Source organism: Castor canadensis, chromosome 11 (genome assembly GCF_047511655.1).
Source record: "Castor canadensis chromosome 11, mCasCan1.hap1v2, whole genome shotgun sequence".
NCBI classification, from domain to species: domain Eukaryota; kingdom Metazoa; phylum Chordata; class Mammalia; order Rodentia; family Castoridae; genus Castor; species Castor canadensis.
This window is the reverse complement of record NC_133396.1, coordinates 103,922,596-103,936,941: the sequence shown is the minus strand read 5'-3', so window position 1 is coordinate 103,936,941 and position 14,346 is coordinate 103,922,596. Positions and strand designations below refer to the sequence as shown.

The following is a 14,346-nucleotide window of genomic DNA, read 5'->3' as shown; positions in this document are numbered from 1 at the left end:
TGTATTACAGGATGTATTGTGGGTGGTAGTATAAGAAGAAAAAGAAGGAAGTCTGATTCTTCTGTAGTACTTATAGCTCTGCCCTTGGGTTGGAGAACACATGAGGGCTCTAGTGCTTTTGCTTTCCTAGTCTCTTCTTCCTCTAATGTTTCCTCTGCAGGTGAACAGGCCAGCAGGCAGCTACGATGGGCTCCTGCTCAGAAGATCCCCAGTTCTGCTGGATCTCCAGGCTCCTGGGAGTCATTACTTTCCTCAGTGAGTGGACTGGGCTCTCTGGCAGGGAAGAACAATGGGAATGGCTAGGAGAGCTGGGAACTTTTATTCCTGGGAGGATTGTTACACTGTGTCTTGGAAAAGAAAAAGAGAAAACGACTCTGCTAAAATTTACACATGCAGGGTGTTTGGTAGAGATGTTTGATGAATGGAAAGAAGGATATGTCTTGGTGGTAAGGAGGATGGGGCCTCTGAATTCGGACAGTAGGCAAGAAGGGAATCTTTATCAGGGTGCTGAGGCCTCCTGTGCTGCCCCAGCAGGGAGGGATTGGAGCTGCCAAGGGAGAATGATGGAGGGAGACAAGAAGCCTGTTCCTGGGGCAGAAGAGTGAGGACACAGCTACATAGCTACTCTGGCCTCGAAGGGAGAGAGTCCTTACTGCCTCTACAGCCATACTATTGGGGGGATAGGTCCAATGTAGAACCCTGCTCTTTGAGGTGGAGAAGGCTACACTGGTCAGGTCTTCCTCAGCTTCTTCACTGAACAAGGAGAGTGTTGTGCACTCCTCAGCAGAGCTTGGGGATCAGCTCCAAACAAAACATCACCAAGGAGAGGCCCCTCAGGCCTAGTTTTCATTTAAAATGTGGAAAGGAAATGATGTGTGGGTGATATGAATAGCTTAGTAGGAAGGACTTTATCACTATCATCCCTGTGTGTTGCCTCTCCCTCCACCCTGAAATGCTTTTGGGCTTGGAAGGTCTCAATGATGCCTTATTTTTTTTTATTCTTGTCACTGTTCCTAACAAAACACTGGAATAACAGGACATGCCCATCAATTTTTGTATGATCAAACAAATTGAGGAGTATCTATATATACCATGAATATGTTGGAAACTTAAGGAAAATATTGCAGCAGTCATAATGGAGGAAGTGCAAAATTCTGTCACAAATGTTTTGTTCACCAGAATGATCCCTGAAAAATTCTTTGGAAGGGCTACTTTGGAGTTTAAAATAATGCCTCTCAGTGAGTAGAATAGCCTAATTTCCCTTTTAGAAAAGAGGGCAGTTTCTCTTAATCCTACATTAAATGAAGCTCACTGCCTGACATGGATGGAATCCATATGATGGCACCAGTTTTGGCAAAAGGGAAGAGCTTTGTTGTAGGTTGATGACAAGGAGATAGGATGCATGCTCACCTGACTCCCCATGGGCAGATAGGGAAGGAATTTCAGTTACCTGCATAAGGAATACAGGTGTTAATAGTGCTGGCACAATCTGTGATCAGAAGATTTCCAAATTCTTTGTTCCCTAAGGAAGAATCCATCATAGGACACATGGGGGTAAATGGAGTTTATTGAAAGTTAGGAAATGAAAATACAAAGGGGAGCATGGAGGGGACCGGTGAAATGTGTAGGCCAAGAAAGCATGCTCCTGCTCTTCATGTGCTTTTATACCTACAATAATCTACGGGTCGTGGAGAACCAGGTGATTTCCATCCAAAATCAGAGCGTGGACTGGCATGGGAGGTTCCTGGCCAGGTGAGGGTGCTTCCTGAACCAAAGCATGGTTAATCTAAGATGTAATATTTTTCTATGAGTCCTGAATCTTCCATAATTTTAGCCTATATCAGAGGGATGCTGGCTGTAACCTGGAATGTTGACGGGACAGTGTGGAGCACTGGTCTGGGTAGAATTAGTGGACACTTTGTAATTGGGGAATTTCTGTCTTTTGGTTACTCTGGTGGGTCCTGAAACCATGAACAGTCCTCCCGGCTTCTAATCTGATCTTGCAAAAGTGTAGATCCTATCTGAAAAACAAAACTAAGAATCACAAAAAGGACTGGGGTCATAGTTTGGTATTGACTGAAGCACAGGCTCTGAGTTAGTTCTGCATACCAGTAAAAAGGAAAAAAAAAAAAGAAAAAGAAAAATAGAATTAAACACTTTTGAAGTGAGTGCTTCCTTTTAACAAAGTTATCAAACTAATAAATTGTAAAAATTGTGATATATTTGACTGTGAGAGTAACTGCAACAGATTCAAGGGAATTACAGTAAAAATTCCAATGACATTTTTCACAGAAGTAGAGAAAATATCCTTAAATTCATATGGAATCAGAAAAGACTCCAAATAGTGAAAGGTAAACCAACAAAGGCATATGTATCATACTCCCTGATTTAAAATACATTATAAAGCTTTTATAATCCAAAGCAGAATAATACTGAAGCTGGAGTTTGGGACCCCAAGCCCAAATTCCAGGGCTTCCACAAGCCAGGTCTGGGCACTCCTATATGTCAAATACAGAGATGAGGTGACGGTCAAAGAACAGAGATTTATTGCATGGCTTAGGACACGCCTTGGGAAGACACAAAGTAAGCACTTAGCTTGTCTCCAGCCATCTTTGGGGTACAGACATGAGCTATAGGTTTAAATAGACAAAAAACTGGGGTCAGCAGAAGATAGATATGTACAGTTAAACAGTCCAGTCACAGGTGTGGCATTATTCTTCAGGGTTTCTGGAGAAGTTGCTATCCAGAGTCATTGCTGCCTAGCAGGTGGTCTATCCTAAGGAGGCTCTACTGCTAGGGATAGTTTCCATTCCTTGTCAGATGAGATGTCAGTTCTGTCCTTCTTGGAATCCAATATGATTGTAAAGTGACTGCTGAGAGAATGGCTTACAGCAAAGACAAATACGTAATATCCAAGATATAGAAGCAACCCAAAGGTCCACCAATGGATGAATGGATATATAAATATGGTGTACAACAATTGAAACTATATAGCATTAAAGAAGAAGGAAAGGCCTGATAAAAGAAGGATTTACCAATTTGTGGAGGGATTGGGAGTGGCACTTCCAGGTGCACCCTGCCTTCTGAAAGGAGGAGATTATTCTTCCTTCCATGATAAGGTCATTCTGTGGAACTTTGCCATGGTCAGTTCTGCCCTATCCTGGTTTCTAGGAAGAACAGAGAGTGTCCAGGTACACTGGGGCTGTGCCTGATGGATGACGAGGGGTTGAGCAGGAAGATAAGGATGAAGCCTTAATGTTCAAGGCTTCTGCAGGGATCAGAAGTGACACAGATCTAATGGGGCCTCCTGGGCCCTGTTCAGTGAAGTGCTATCTTGGTGTCAAGGACATGTTCTCACCTAACAGTGTATTTATTATACCACATTTTCAATCGCTGGCAGTTAGGTGGAACCTCCTGTCTATTTCTGGCCACAAAATACCAACACCGATTGTCCCCTCTGATCCGCTACAGTGAAAACTACCACGTGTTTGTTCTGTTTTCCTTCCTTACAGCTGGGTCAGAGGAAGCTGTGAGAACACCATGGGCTCTCTGTTCCTCAGCTTCAGTGTGATGGAGTCCTACTGCTCCCATGTTTGCCATCATCCCTCCTGCACTGGCTCTTTTTTTTTTAGTTTGTTAAACCTGGTAGCATTGTTTTTAAATTTTTTTCATTTTTATTAGCATATATTCACTGTACAGTGTAATTCATTGTGCCAATTCTGAATAAGCTTACATCGCACATTGTTTAGATTGCCCCCACCATCTCTTCTGTGCAACCCCCTCCCCACCCCACTTAAAATAATTGCAAGAGGTTTTATTGTTCTAGTTCATATATGCATATGAAGCCCATCAACCATATTTCCTCATCTTTATCTCCCCATTTACTCTTCCCCTCCCTCAAGTATCTCCCCTCCCTCAAGTATCTCCCCTGCCACTGTACCTATTGTGAAGTCCTGTCTTACATTTTTAATTCCAAAATCAATGTTCACAGGGGTTTCTCAGTGTATTCCAGTTGTGAATATGCTTTACTTTGGTCAGTTCAATCCCCCCCCGTTGCTCTCCCTTATCCCTTCCCTCCCAGCATCCATTATCAACAGCTTTTATAACATATCATTGTGCCCCCTACCTGCACAGATATAATATGTTTCAACATTGTATTCAACAACTCTATCATTTTCTTTTTCTTTCCTTCTTCCCCAAGTGCTATATAGTAGTTCCATTATTACTAACATTTTACACATAAATGCGTACATTATCATGTCTGGTTTTGTGTATACATTTATCTTTTGGATCTATCTTCCACATGTGATAGAAAACATGTGGCCTTTGTCTTTCTGAATCTGGCTTATTTCACTTAACATGATGTCCCCCAATTTCATCCATTTACCTTCATACCACATAGTTTCATTCTTCCTTATAGCTGAATAAAATTCCAATTGCATGTATATACCACATCTTCTTAATCCATTGGATATCAGTTGTAGGGCATCTGGGCTGTTTTCACAGCTTGGCTATTGTGGCCAGTGCTGCAATAAATACCAGTATGCAAGTGTCTTTATTGAATATCACTTATACTCCTTTGAGTATATTCCTAGTAGTGGTATCCCTGGATCATGTGGCAGTCCTATTTTTAGTTTTAGTTTTTTTAAGGAATCTCCATACCACTTTACATAATGGTTGTACTAATTTACATTTTCACCAGCAGTGTATAAAATTTCGTTTTCACTGTATCCTCCCCAACACATGCTGTTGCTTGTGTTCTTGATCATAGCCATTCTAACTGGGGTGAGATGAAATCTTAGTGTAGTGTTGATTTGCTTTTCTTTTATGGCCAGGAAAGTTGAGCATTTCTTCATGTATTTATTAGCCATTTGTACCTCTTACTTTGAAAATTCCCTATTCAATTCATGTGCCTGTTTTTTTCATTGGGTTGTTGATTCTTTGTGAGTTGAGTTTTTTAGCTCCCTATAGGTTGTAGATTTTAGTCCCTTATCAGATGAATAGTTGGCAAAGATCTTCTCCCATTTTGTAGGAAGTTTCTTAAGGCAAGTGACTGTCTCTTTTGCTGTGCAGAAACTTTTTAATTTGATGCCGTCACATTTGTTCATCCTTTCTCTTACTTGCTGAGCCATTGAAGTTGTTTGTGAAGACACTGCTTATGCTTGCATGTTCCAGAGTATTTTTTAGTACTTCCTGTAGTTGTTTGAAAGTTTCAGGTCTCATATTAAGGTCTTTGAACCACTTTGAGTTGATATTTGTATAAGGTTAGAGACTTGGATCTTGTTTCAGTTTTCTGCATGCAACATTTGTTGAAGAGGTTGTCTTTTCTCCATCATATGTTTTGGGTGCCTTCATCAAAAATCAGGTAGGTGTAGCTGCATGGATTCATATCTGGTTCTCCTATTCTGTTCCATTAGTCTTCGTGTCTGTATATGTGCCAGTATCATGCTGCTTTTATTGCTATGGCTCTGTAGTATAGTTTTTAGTCAAGAATTGTGATACCTCCAATGTTGCTCTTTTTTGCTAAGTATTGCCTTGTCTACTCAAGGTCTTTTGTGCTTCTATGAACTTCAGGGTTGAGTTTTCAATGTCTGTGATGAAAGTAATTGGAATTTTGATGGGATTGTATTGAACATGTAATTGATTTTGAAATAAGGCCATTTCCACAATATTGTACCTGCTAATCCATGAGCATGGGAGATCTTTCCATCTTCTGTAGTCTTCTTTAATTTCTTTGTTCAATGGTTTATGGTTTCCATTGTAGAGGTCTTTCACATCATTTATCAAATTTATTCCTAGGTATTTTGCTACATTCTACTCATCAGAAGCCAGTCTTGGGGGCCTCCCACACCAAAGAGAGGGGAGTTCACACAGTGTGAACACAAGAAATTGGCTCTTTGGGAGCCACTATCAAAGATTCCTCCCTCACTTATGCATTTAGCATGAGACTTGCAATGTGTCTGGTGCTTTGATGCTTGATCTCATTATGTTCATAACATAATTCAAGGCAGACAAGGAAACTGAAGACTAGTCCCATAAAGTAACTACTTCAAGGTTACACTGCTTTAGAACCAGGACTTGATCCCAGAATAGCTTCCAGTCCACAGTTCTAGATTATCTTCCTAGAATCAAGATGATGTATTGTGTCCTGACCTCAAGGGTTTCTCCACAGGGCAGCTCACAACATGGCTGCTTTACTCCATATGTTTTATTTGTTCTCATTGAGGAAATACTCGTGTTCCCTTTTCCAATGCCCTAGGTATTTACAGTACTGTACTCAAGAGCTCTGGAGCCTATGATCCTGGAACCAGCACTCATCTGAGGAGGATCCGAGGAGGTTCTGTCTTGTTCCAAGTGACAAAGGAGACAGCAGGAGCTGAACTGGAGGAGATCTCTTGGAGCTTTGGTCCTGACTCAGGCTACAGTGTCATGCTGAAAGTCCACAGAGGGGCAGACACTCCAACCTGGGTCAGCCTGCAGGACAAGTACAAGCAGAGAGTCCATGTGCACAACATGACATCGCTGAGGATTGACAACTTGATCTTACAGGACAGTGGACAATACAAGGCTCAGACTGTATTAACTAATGGAAAAGGATTTGACCAAATTTTTTATCTCACAATTTATGGTAAATGTCACTACCTCACTGTAATCACATAGCGTGTTTTGATCCTAAGAGTTTCACAGGGCACAATTTGCAGGACGCTATTCGAATACCTGCCCCAAGTATGTATTTTCTCTCCTGCAAACAGGGTGTGTTCATCACAAACAGAAAACACAGCTGAGAGTTACACCAGGGAGAAAATCAATTCAGTGTTTTGGGAGAGGAAAATGACAATCTGGAGAGATTTTGCAGTAAGAATTATTTTTATAGGTTTAAGTTTACTTATTTTTCTATTTCTTTTTAAATGAATTAACTCAAATTAGTGGCTAAAACAACACAAATGTATTATCTTGTTGTGTGTAGGTTAGAAATCAGCATGAGTCTCATTGAGCAAAAATCCAAGTGTTGACAGTGTTATGTTTCCTTGTGCAAGCTCCATGAAAAAATCAGTTTGCTGGCTTTTTCACCTTCTATTGACCACCAGCATTAATTGGCTTGTGTTTCCCATTTCTACCTAAACCAGCAAGGGGGAGAGTTGCATGCTTCTTGCATTGTGTTCCTCACACATGCTCTTTTCCTTCTTTCTTCTACTATCAATCATCCTTGGGATTACACTGAACAAATTCAGATAATTCAGAATAATCTCCCTATTTTATGGTCAACTCATTGCCATGTAGCATATTCCTAGGTCCTGAGGATTATGACGTGGATGTCAGTGGGATCACTATTATCCTACCACATTTGGAATCCATGTGTACCCAGTCTTCCCTTCTTATGCTCAGCACCAGCATGAGGCCAGCCTCACTCCCACAGGACTCCACAAATCCAGCTGTTCCAGCCTTCATAGATGAAGGAGAAAGCTCACTGCTGTACTTAGGAAATCCTTTTTGCCAGCTCATTCATTCTCCAAAGTTCCTCTCCGCATAGAGCAGTACCCTGGTATAGAGAGCAGCTTTTGCAACTCTAGGTCCCATGTGATTTCTAAGACTGGCTTATGAATCTAGTTGCTCTCTTTCTATCTGTACCACAAGTGCAGGACATGTGTCACCCACCACATGCAAAAATATCACCACTGGTCCCTACCACTACATCTTCCACACAGGCCTCTACTGTTGAGAGCGTGGAGCTTTTCTCTGGCCTCTGCTCTGATTTTCTGTCTAAAAAGGACAGTGCAGTCCCAAGCATTGTCACAGCTGGAGACGCAGTGCCTGAACCAGGACAAGCTCTTCTGTCCAATACTTCTTCCTTTTTTAGAAAAGACCTGAATTTCTTCCAAATAATGGTCCCTGGAGGGTGGAATTCAGTCATAATTATTTCATGGGAAACTTTGAAGACTTGCTTTGAAATCACATAAGGTTTAATGTAGTGGCTACTGTCACTTGCATAATATTTTGCTTTGAGCATATTATGTTTTATTTGTGAAGTACTCCTAATTTCATATAGGGTTATTTCCTATGCTTCAGTGTGATTCTGGATGAGAACATGTGACATGAAATGTCCTCCACACATATGAGGCTCCATTTTTGTTCTTTTCTTTCCCAGAACCTGTGCCCCTTCCCCAGATCCAGACCAACTCAATATCTCTCACACTTGATTGGTGCAATGTCACCCTGGAATGCACAGCCACAGGGGCCTCAGAGCACCTGAATGTGACCTGGAAGAGCAAGGGTCTTCCTAGGGAGCTGGAGCAGAGAGGGACACCAGGACCAGCTCCCAACCCCTGGACATTAACTGTGAGGCTGCCCCACAGCCACCTGCATGCCAGCCTCACCTGTGTGGTCAGCAACTATGTGGACCAGAAAAATGCCACCTTAGAGCTTGGCAACATTTGTGCCCAAGGTGAGTGCCACCTGCTGGAGTGGAGGGGCAACGTGGAGCTAAAGTAGCACAGGAGTCTAAGGTCTTTGAGTTTTTCTCCCTGCCATGCTTAATGGCACCACCACTTTCACCTGATCACCCAATATAGAAGTTTTGGAGGTACATTCATCTCACACTGGTCTTTAAATGTCTCCCAAGTCCATACCATTCCCTGCTGGTCCAGCAGCCACCTTCCAGAACCTGTCCCACCCCATTCATCATACATTGTTGGTCCAGAATAGTCTTTGGAAAAGTGGATAGATTGTGTCACTTGTCTGTGTTGTCTTTGACCTACAGTTGCTCTGTATAGGACTTAGCAATTCCTCTGCCCATGTTGTTAGCCCCATGTGCACACTTCACACAGAACAGTTTGATATAGTTACTTGAATGTGTATACTGCCATTGTAAACATCTCTTCTTTTAAAGAGCTGTCCATGTCTCATCCCAAATACTGAGTAATTTTGGTCCATTTATGTATTTTATTCCTCCATAGACCAGAACACATGAGTGGCAGAGGCCACATCTCTGTCTCCCTTGATTTCTTGTGCTAAGCATACCTTCCTGCCTGAGTTGACTCACAATGGTTCTTTCATTGAATGAATGAATGACCTGGGACCCAGTATGCAGCCTTATGCTCTTTAACTCTCCCCCTAGGAGCTACTGGAGGGATCTGACATGTAGGTATCAACTATAATCTGTTGTCACATCCTGATCCCTCTTTCAGTCTTGAAGTCTCAGGGAAAGTTTACTACTTAGCAAGGCCCACAGGACATTTTGGACTTAGCTCTTGCCTCCTTTTTACCCTCACCACCTACAGGTCCTCTGTGCCCTGTCTCTCCCCTGCTGTAATGCTCACTCCACCAGGAATTTCTGAGAAACTCCTACTCCCCCCCATGACAGTGTACCCCACACCACTTCTAGGAGGTATTTCCTGAAGATCTATACAAGGTTAACATCTAGGGCTGCGAGATCTGTTTGTCTGGCAATTGGTATTTTCTGTCTTCTCTACTGAATAGTGAACTCCTCAAGGACACAGACCTTACCTTGTTCATCACAGTATCCAAAGCTCCATACAGAAACTAGGTAACTGGTTGAATGAGTGAATCATCTATACTATTCCTTCAGCTTCTAAGCAATGTCTTCTGACTTTTTTCTATTTCCCCTTAGTATTAGCTGTTTCATCTTTCTCCTACCTTAACCTTTCTTCATTCTCTCATTTTGAGGAAAACAGACACCCATCAACAGTCTACAACAAGCCTCTTGGGAGGCATCCTCATGGGCTGTGTGGCTGTGATTTTAATTCTGGGAACTGGATTGTTCCTTTGGAAGACATTTGAGAAGAAGAAGAAGAAGATGGAGATGAGAAGAGGCAGGTTGCACTTCCCCTTCTGAGCCCAGATACATACTCCCTCCCCCGTCCTCTTTCCTCCATTTCTCCTGCATTTTGCTGCCAGGAAATTGGCTCTGTAGTGGGAATGGTGGGCATAACCATGGTGGCCTTGGGTTCATGGGAATGTGGAGGGTAAGAGGTTTCCCAGGCTCAGATCCAAGTTCCACTCTGTGAATGACTCAGGTGCAGGATTGCAGGAGGACCACAGGGTTGACGAAAGGAGCATCTACTATGCACAGCTGATGGAGCAGGAGTCTCAGAAGGCCAAGGACAAGGTGAGAGCTGGAGGTGGTAGCCAGCCTGGACACTCCCTGGTGCCAACTGCCCAGACCTGGGATTTTCAAACTCAGGCATCTGCTGTTTCTGACTCCACTCTTCTTTACCTTATCTTGTAATGTCAACAGTATTAACTAAGAAAATATATCATTGACCAGTGTAGTTCTGGGTGGTTTGGGTGATTCATAGCAATTTACATTAATTGGCTTTGATTGTATTCTGGTCCTTCTGTGGACACTCCATGCCTCAGCTCCTCCAAGCACCCTCTGTCTTACATTCTCAGGGTATTGGTGAACAAAATCTGGAAGAAGAGGGACATGTCACTACTGTCTATAGTGAAATCCGTAACCAAGACAAAGCCATAATGACCATTTAATTAATGGAACCAGGAGATTTTTCACTTGACCCTGACTGCTGGAGACACCTATATCCTCCAGATTCCCTCCAGATCCATCTCCCCACTGAGCGTGCATCAACTTGTCTTCTATACCCACATCTTGCTGGACACACATAGTCCTGTCACTTCTTTTTTCACCTCCCAAGTTGCCTTTAGCATTGGGATCCTAATGCCTGCCAAGAGATTGCTCTTCCTATGTCACTGATATGACTCCTGACCAGGCTCCCTCCAGGATCCTTCCCAAGAGAATTATGTCTGATTATCCTGGTGGCAAGTCCCCACTACCTCTACTGTGTCACTGTTGTGTTTTTCTGAAAACGGGAGTCCAGGCATTGGAACTCCTTTGAGTTCCAGTTGAGTTCCATTGATCATGCTCTAGAGGAGGGAGTTAGGATGCAATTGGATGCTGAATTGGGTGTGAGTAGGGGTAGCATGGGAGGATTGGAGTTGGAGATTCTTTGCTGACCTTGTGTTGGGTTCTCTTGAGGGAAAAACATGATTCCAATATGAGCAGTCTGTGGCTGGGGCCTTAGTGATTCACAAGAAGTTTGAAGATGTTGCCTGTGGGAGATTTCGTTTGCAAACATTTTGTATGCAGACAGGCCCCATGAAAGAAGTGACTTGAAAGAAAGATTTGGGCAGTGTGTTAGTTAGACTGTCATCACTGTGACAGAATACCTTACATAAAGAAGTTAAAGGAAGAAAGATATATTTTGACTCTTGTATTCAGAGGGTTCAGTCCATGGTTGCTTGGTCCTTTAAGCCTGGGCAGAATGGCTATTATATCATCATCATCATCAACATCATCACCACCAACAACAAATCAAAACAAATAAAAAATACTGGTAAGATTTTGGGGAAAAATAGTTGTTGGGAATATCAATTAGAACATCTACTAAGATTCCTCAAAAAAAGTAAAAATAGATCTAAGATATGATCCAGCTCTACCATTCCTGGGTATATTTTGGAAGGAAATTAAATCATTATACAAAGGACATATCCATGTACACATGTTTATTGTGATCATTAATAGTAGCCATATTATGGAATTAGCCTAGGTGCTCATCAACAGTGAATGGATTAAAAAATAGATTATAGTCATTTTCCATTAAGCCTTATCCTAATTGCATTTCAGAAGTGAAGTCAGCAGAACAAACTCTATGAAAATGTGGGTGCCTGCAAATTATTATTTTCCGAGTTTCTCTGGGGGAAGCTCAAAAGCAGCATGATATCTCAGGCTCTATAGAGAAAGAAGAGTCCATATCACCAAGGCCAAGCAGAGAGCTGATATAGGTTCTGTACTCCCCATGAGAATGACTAGCTGCATCTTCTAGATGCTAGTGACTAGGATATTTTCCCACCCTGGCAATGAGGAAGAGAAGTTGGAGAAGTCCCAGCAGCTCTGCCCATTCAGGACACTACAGGGACTTCAGGGCTATGGCAGTGAAGGAGAACTTTTAACTCCACTGGATTTTGCAAAAGCATAAAATATAATTGCATTAAGAATGCAGGGTGAATCCTTGGACTGAGCTGGTGCTAAGGATCTTTACACTTGCCCAGAGCTCACCCCTGGCCAGTCTCCATACTGGAGAAAGATGATTCCAGGAGATCATTGTCTTTCACTATCTTTCTATATCCATCCAAATGTCTTCATATATGTCTGTATCTGGAGACAGATGTGAAAAGTGTAGAAAATTAGGAGACTAGCTGAGACTCTGAAGGCAGACAGGTTTACCAGGGAGGGAAAGAGAAAGAGGAGCCAAGATGAATGGTCTGAAAACTCGATGAAAAATGGGAGAAGGCACTGATGAAGATACCTTGTATGGTACCCTTGAGAGAGATTCACCATGAAATAAATTTCTTTTTACTCATGTATCTTTTAATACAAATTCTGCCCTTACCAATGACCATGTTGTAGCCCAACTGTTCTTTATTAAACTCTTTTTGAAGGGTGAAAAATAGAAAGAAAATATTGTATATGCATGATAGAGTACAATTCATCCATGAAGTAGAATGAAATCCTGTCATTTGCAGGAAAATGGATGGAATTTGTTGCTGTTATGCAGTAACAATGGTAGGATAAGTAACAGGTCAATATATTTGAATACTTAGATTAATTAAGTAATTTCCTAGTAAAACAGTCTCATGAAGAAATACAAAATACTAAGTACAACTGTTAAAGAAATGTCAGGCTTTTTCTCTCACTGTTTAAGGAACATGTTCTAAAGTTCTTCTGCATTGCTTGGTATATTCCACTGATCCTGCTCACTTGTGTACTGCAGGTCTTAAACATTCTCAGTTCTCTCCCTTCTGCACATTTCCTTTAACCACTCACCTTCATACACGCTTCCATTCATGGACACACTTCTACTTGTCCCGAAGATAGTCTTTGACCTTCCTCTACCATCATCCCTCAAAATGCCATCAGGTCACCAGCAACTGCTCAGCATTCAATACTATTTTCCCTTCCTCCTTTTTGAAGTACTCTCTTCCTCATCTTCCCTGATATCACACTCTCCTGGGTCTTTGTCTTCCCCTCTGCCTTCCTAGTCTCCACTACAGTGGTTTATCTTCTGTATTTCTAATGGTGATGCTTCTAGGTTTTTGTCATAGGCTCCTTCTCATCTCATTTTTTCATTCTTTTGCTAGGCATTTATTCCCTTGGCTTCCATTAGGATCCTTATGGGAATGCTAATGACTAACTCGAAAAATTATCAAAGTCCATGTTTTCTTTTCACTCTTCAGTGCAACCTCTGCCTCTGCTTCTCCCTGTGCTCACTGATATGGTGAGGCAGGAAAGTCTCAGTGACTATAACTTTTCAGGAGGAGGCTGAACAGGGATGAAAACCTGGTTAAGCTGCTCTCAGAGAATTAATTAGAAGAGGCACAGAAGCATCCACCCCTGAGGGCATCATAGGGCAGGAGGAGGATGGTCTTGTGTCAAGACTCAGGCAGTGAAGGGAGGTAGAGTGTGAAAGTGCTGGCAAAGTGGGAAATCTTGTGTGTAGCCAATGAGACCTGATACTTCCCTGTGATAGGCTGATCTGTAGAAATGTCACCAACCCATCATATTCTTGGATTGAAACTGGAGTTTTAGATCTTAGGCCCAAACTCCTGGAATTCCACATGTCAGGTCCAGCCACTCGCCCCTATACACCAAATAAAGAGACATGGTGAAGGGCAGAGAAAGGATTTTTATTACATATCCCAGATGTTACATGGGAAGAAGCAAAGTAATCACTTCAGTCCATCTTCACACATCTTTGGAGTACAGACATAGATTATATCTTTAAGTAGACAACTAGGAGCAGGGCAAGAGAGGTATTCATAATTATTAAACAGTCCTCATTAAAGTATGGCTTGGTTGCAGATACCTTAAAAGCAACTGAGGCCAATAGGAGAAGGGGACCAGGAACTAGAGAAAAGGTTAGATCAAAAAGAATTAACCTAGAAGGTAACACACATGCATAGGAAATTAATGTGAGTCAACTCCCTGTATAGCTATCCTTATCTCAACTAGCAAAAACCCTTGTTCCTTCCTATTATTGCTTATACTGTACTCTCTCTTCAACAAAATTAGAGATAAGGGCAAAATAGTTTTGGCTGGGTATCGAGGGGGCAGGGAGGAGAGGGAAGGTGCGGAGTGGGTGGTAAGGGAGGGGGTGGGGGCAGGGGGGAGAAATGACCCAAGCATTGTATGCACATATGAATAATAAAAAAATAAAAATTAAGAAAAAAGTATGGCTTGGTTGATCATTATTGAGGGGTTCTGGAGAAGTTGGTATTACTGTTATCACTTGATGGTGAGTTATTACTTACCTG

At 42.0% G+C, this 14,346-nt stretch overlaps 1 protein-coding gene across 1 annotated transcript; it reads left to right on the top strand.

The window, feature by feature from the left end:
* The first annotated feature begins 59 nt into the window (after window positions 1-59).
* LOC141413895 (SLAM family member 9-like) lies at window positions 60-14,142 on the top strand. Its single transcript, XM_074047784.1, has 6 exons — window positions 60-255; window positions 6,260-6,628; window positions 8,147-8,443; window positions 9,693-9,830; window positions 10,035-10,126; window positions 10,411-14,142. Exons 1-6 carry the CDS (start codon window positions 186-188, stop codon window positions 10,501-10,503), a joined length of 1,059 nt encoding a protein of 352 aa, XP_073903885.1. The 5' UTR covers window positions 60-185; the 3' UTR covers window positions 10,504-14,142.
* The last annotated feature ends 204 nt before the right edge of the window (window positions 14,143-14,346 follow it).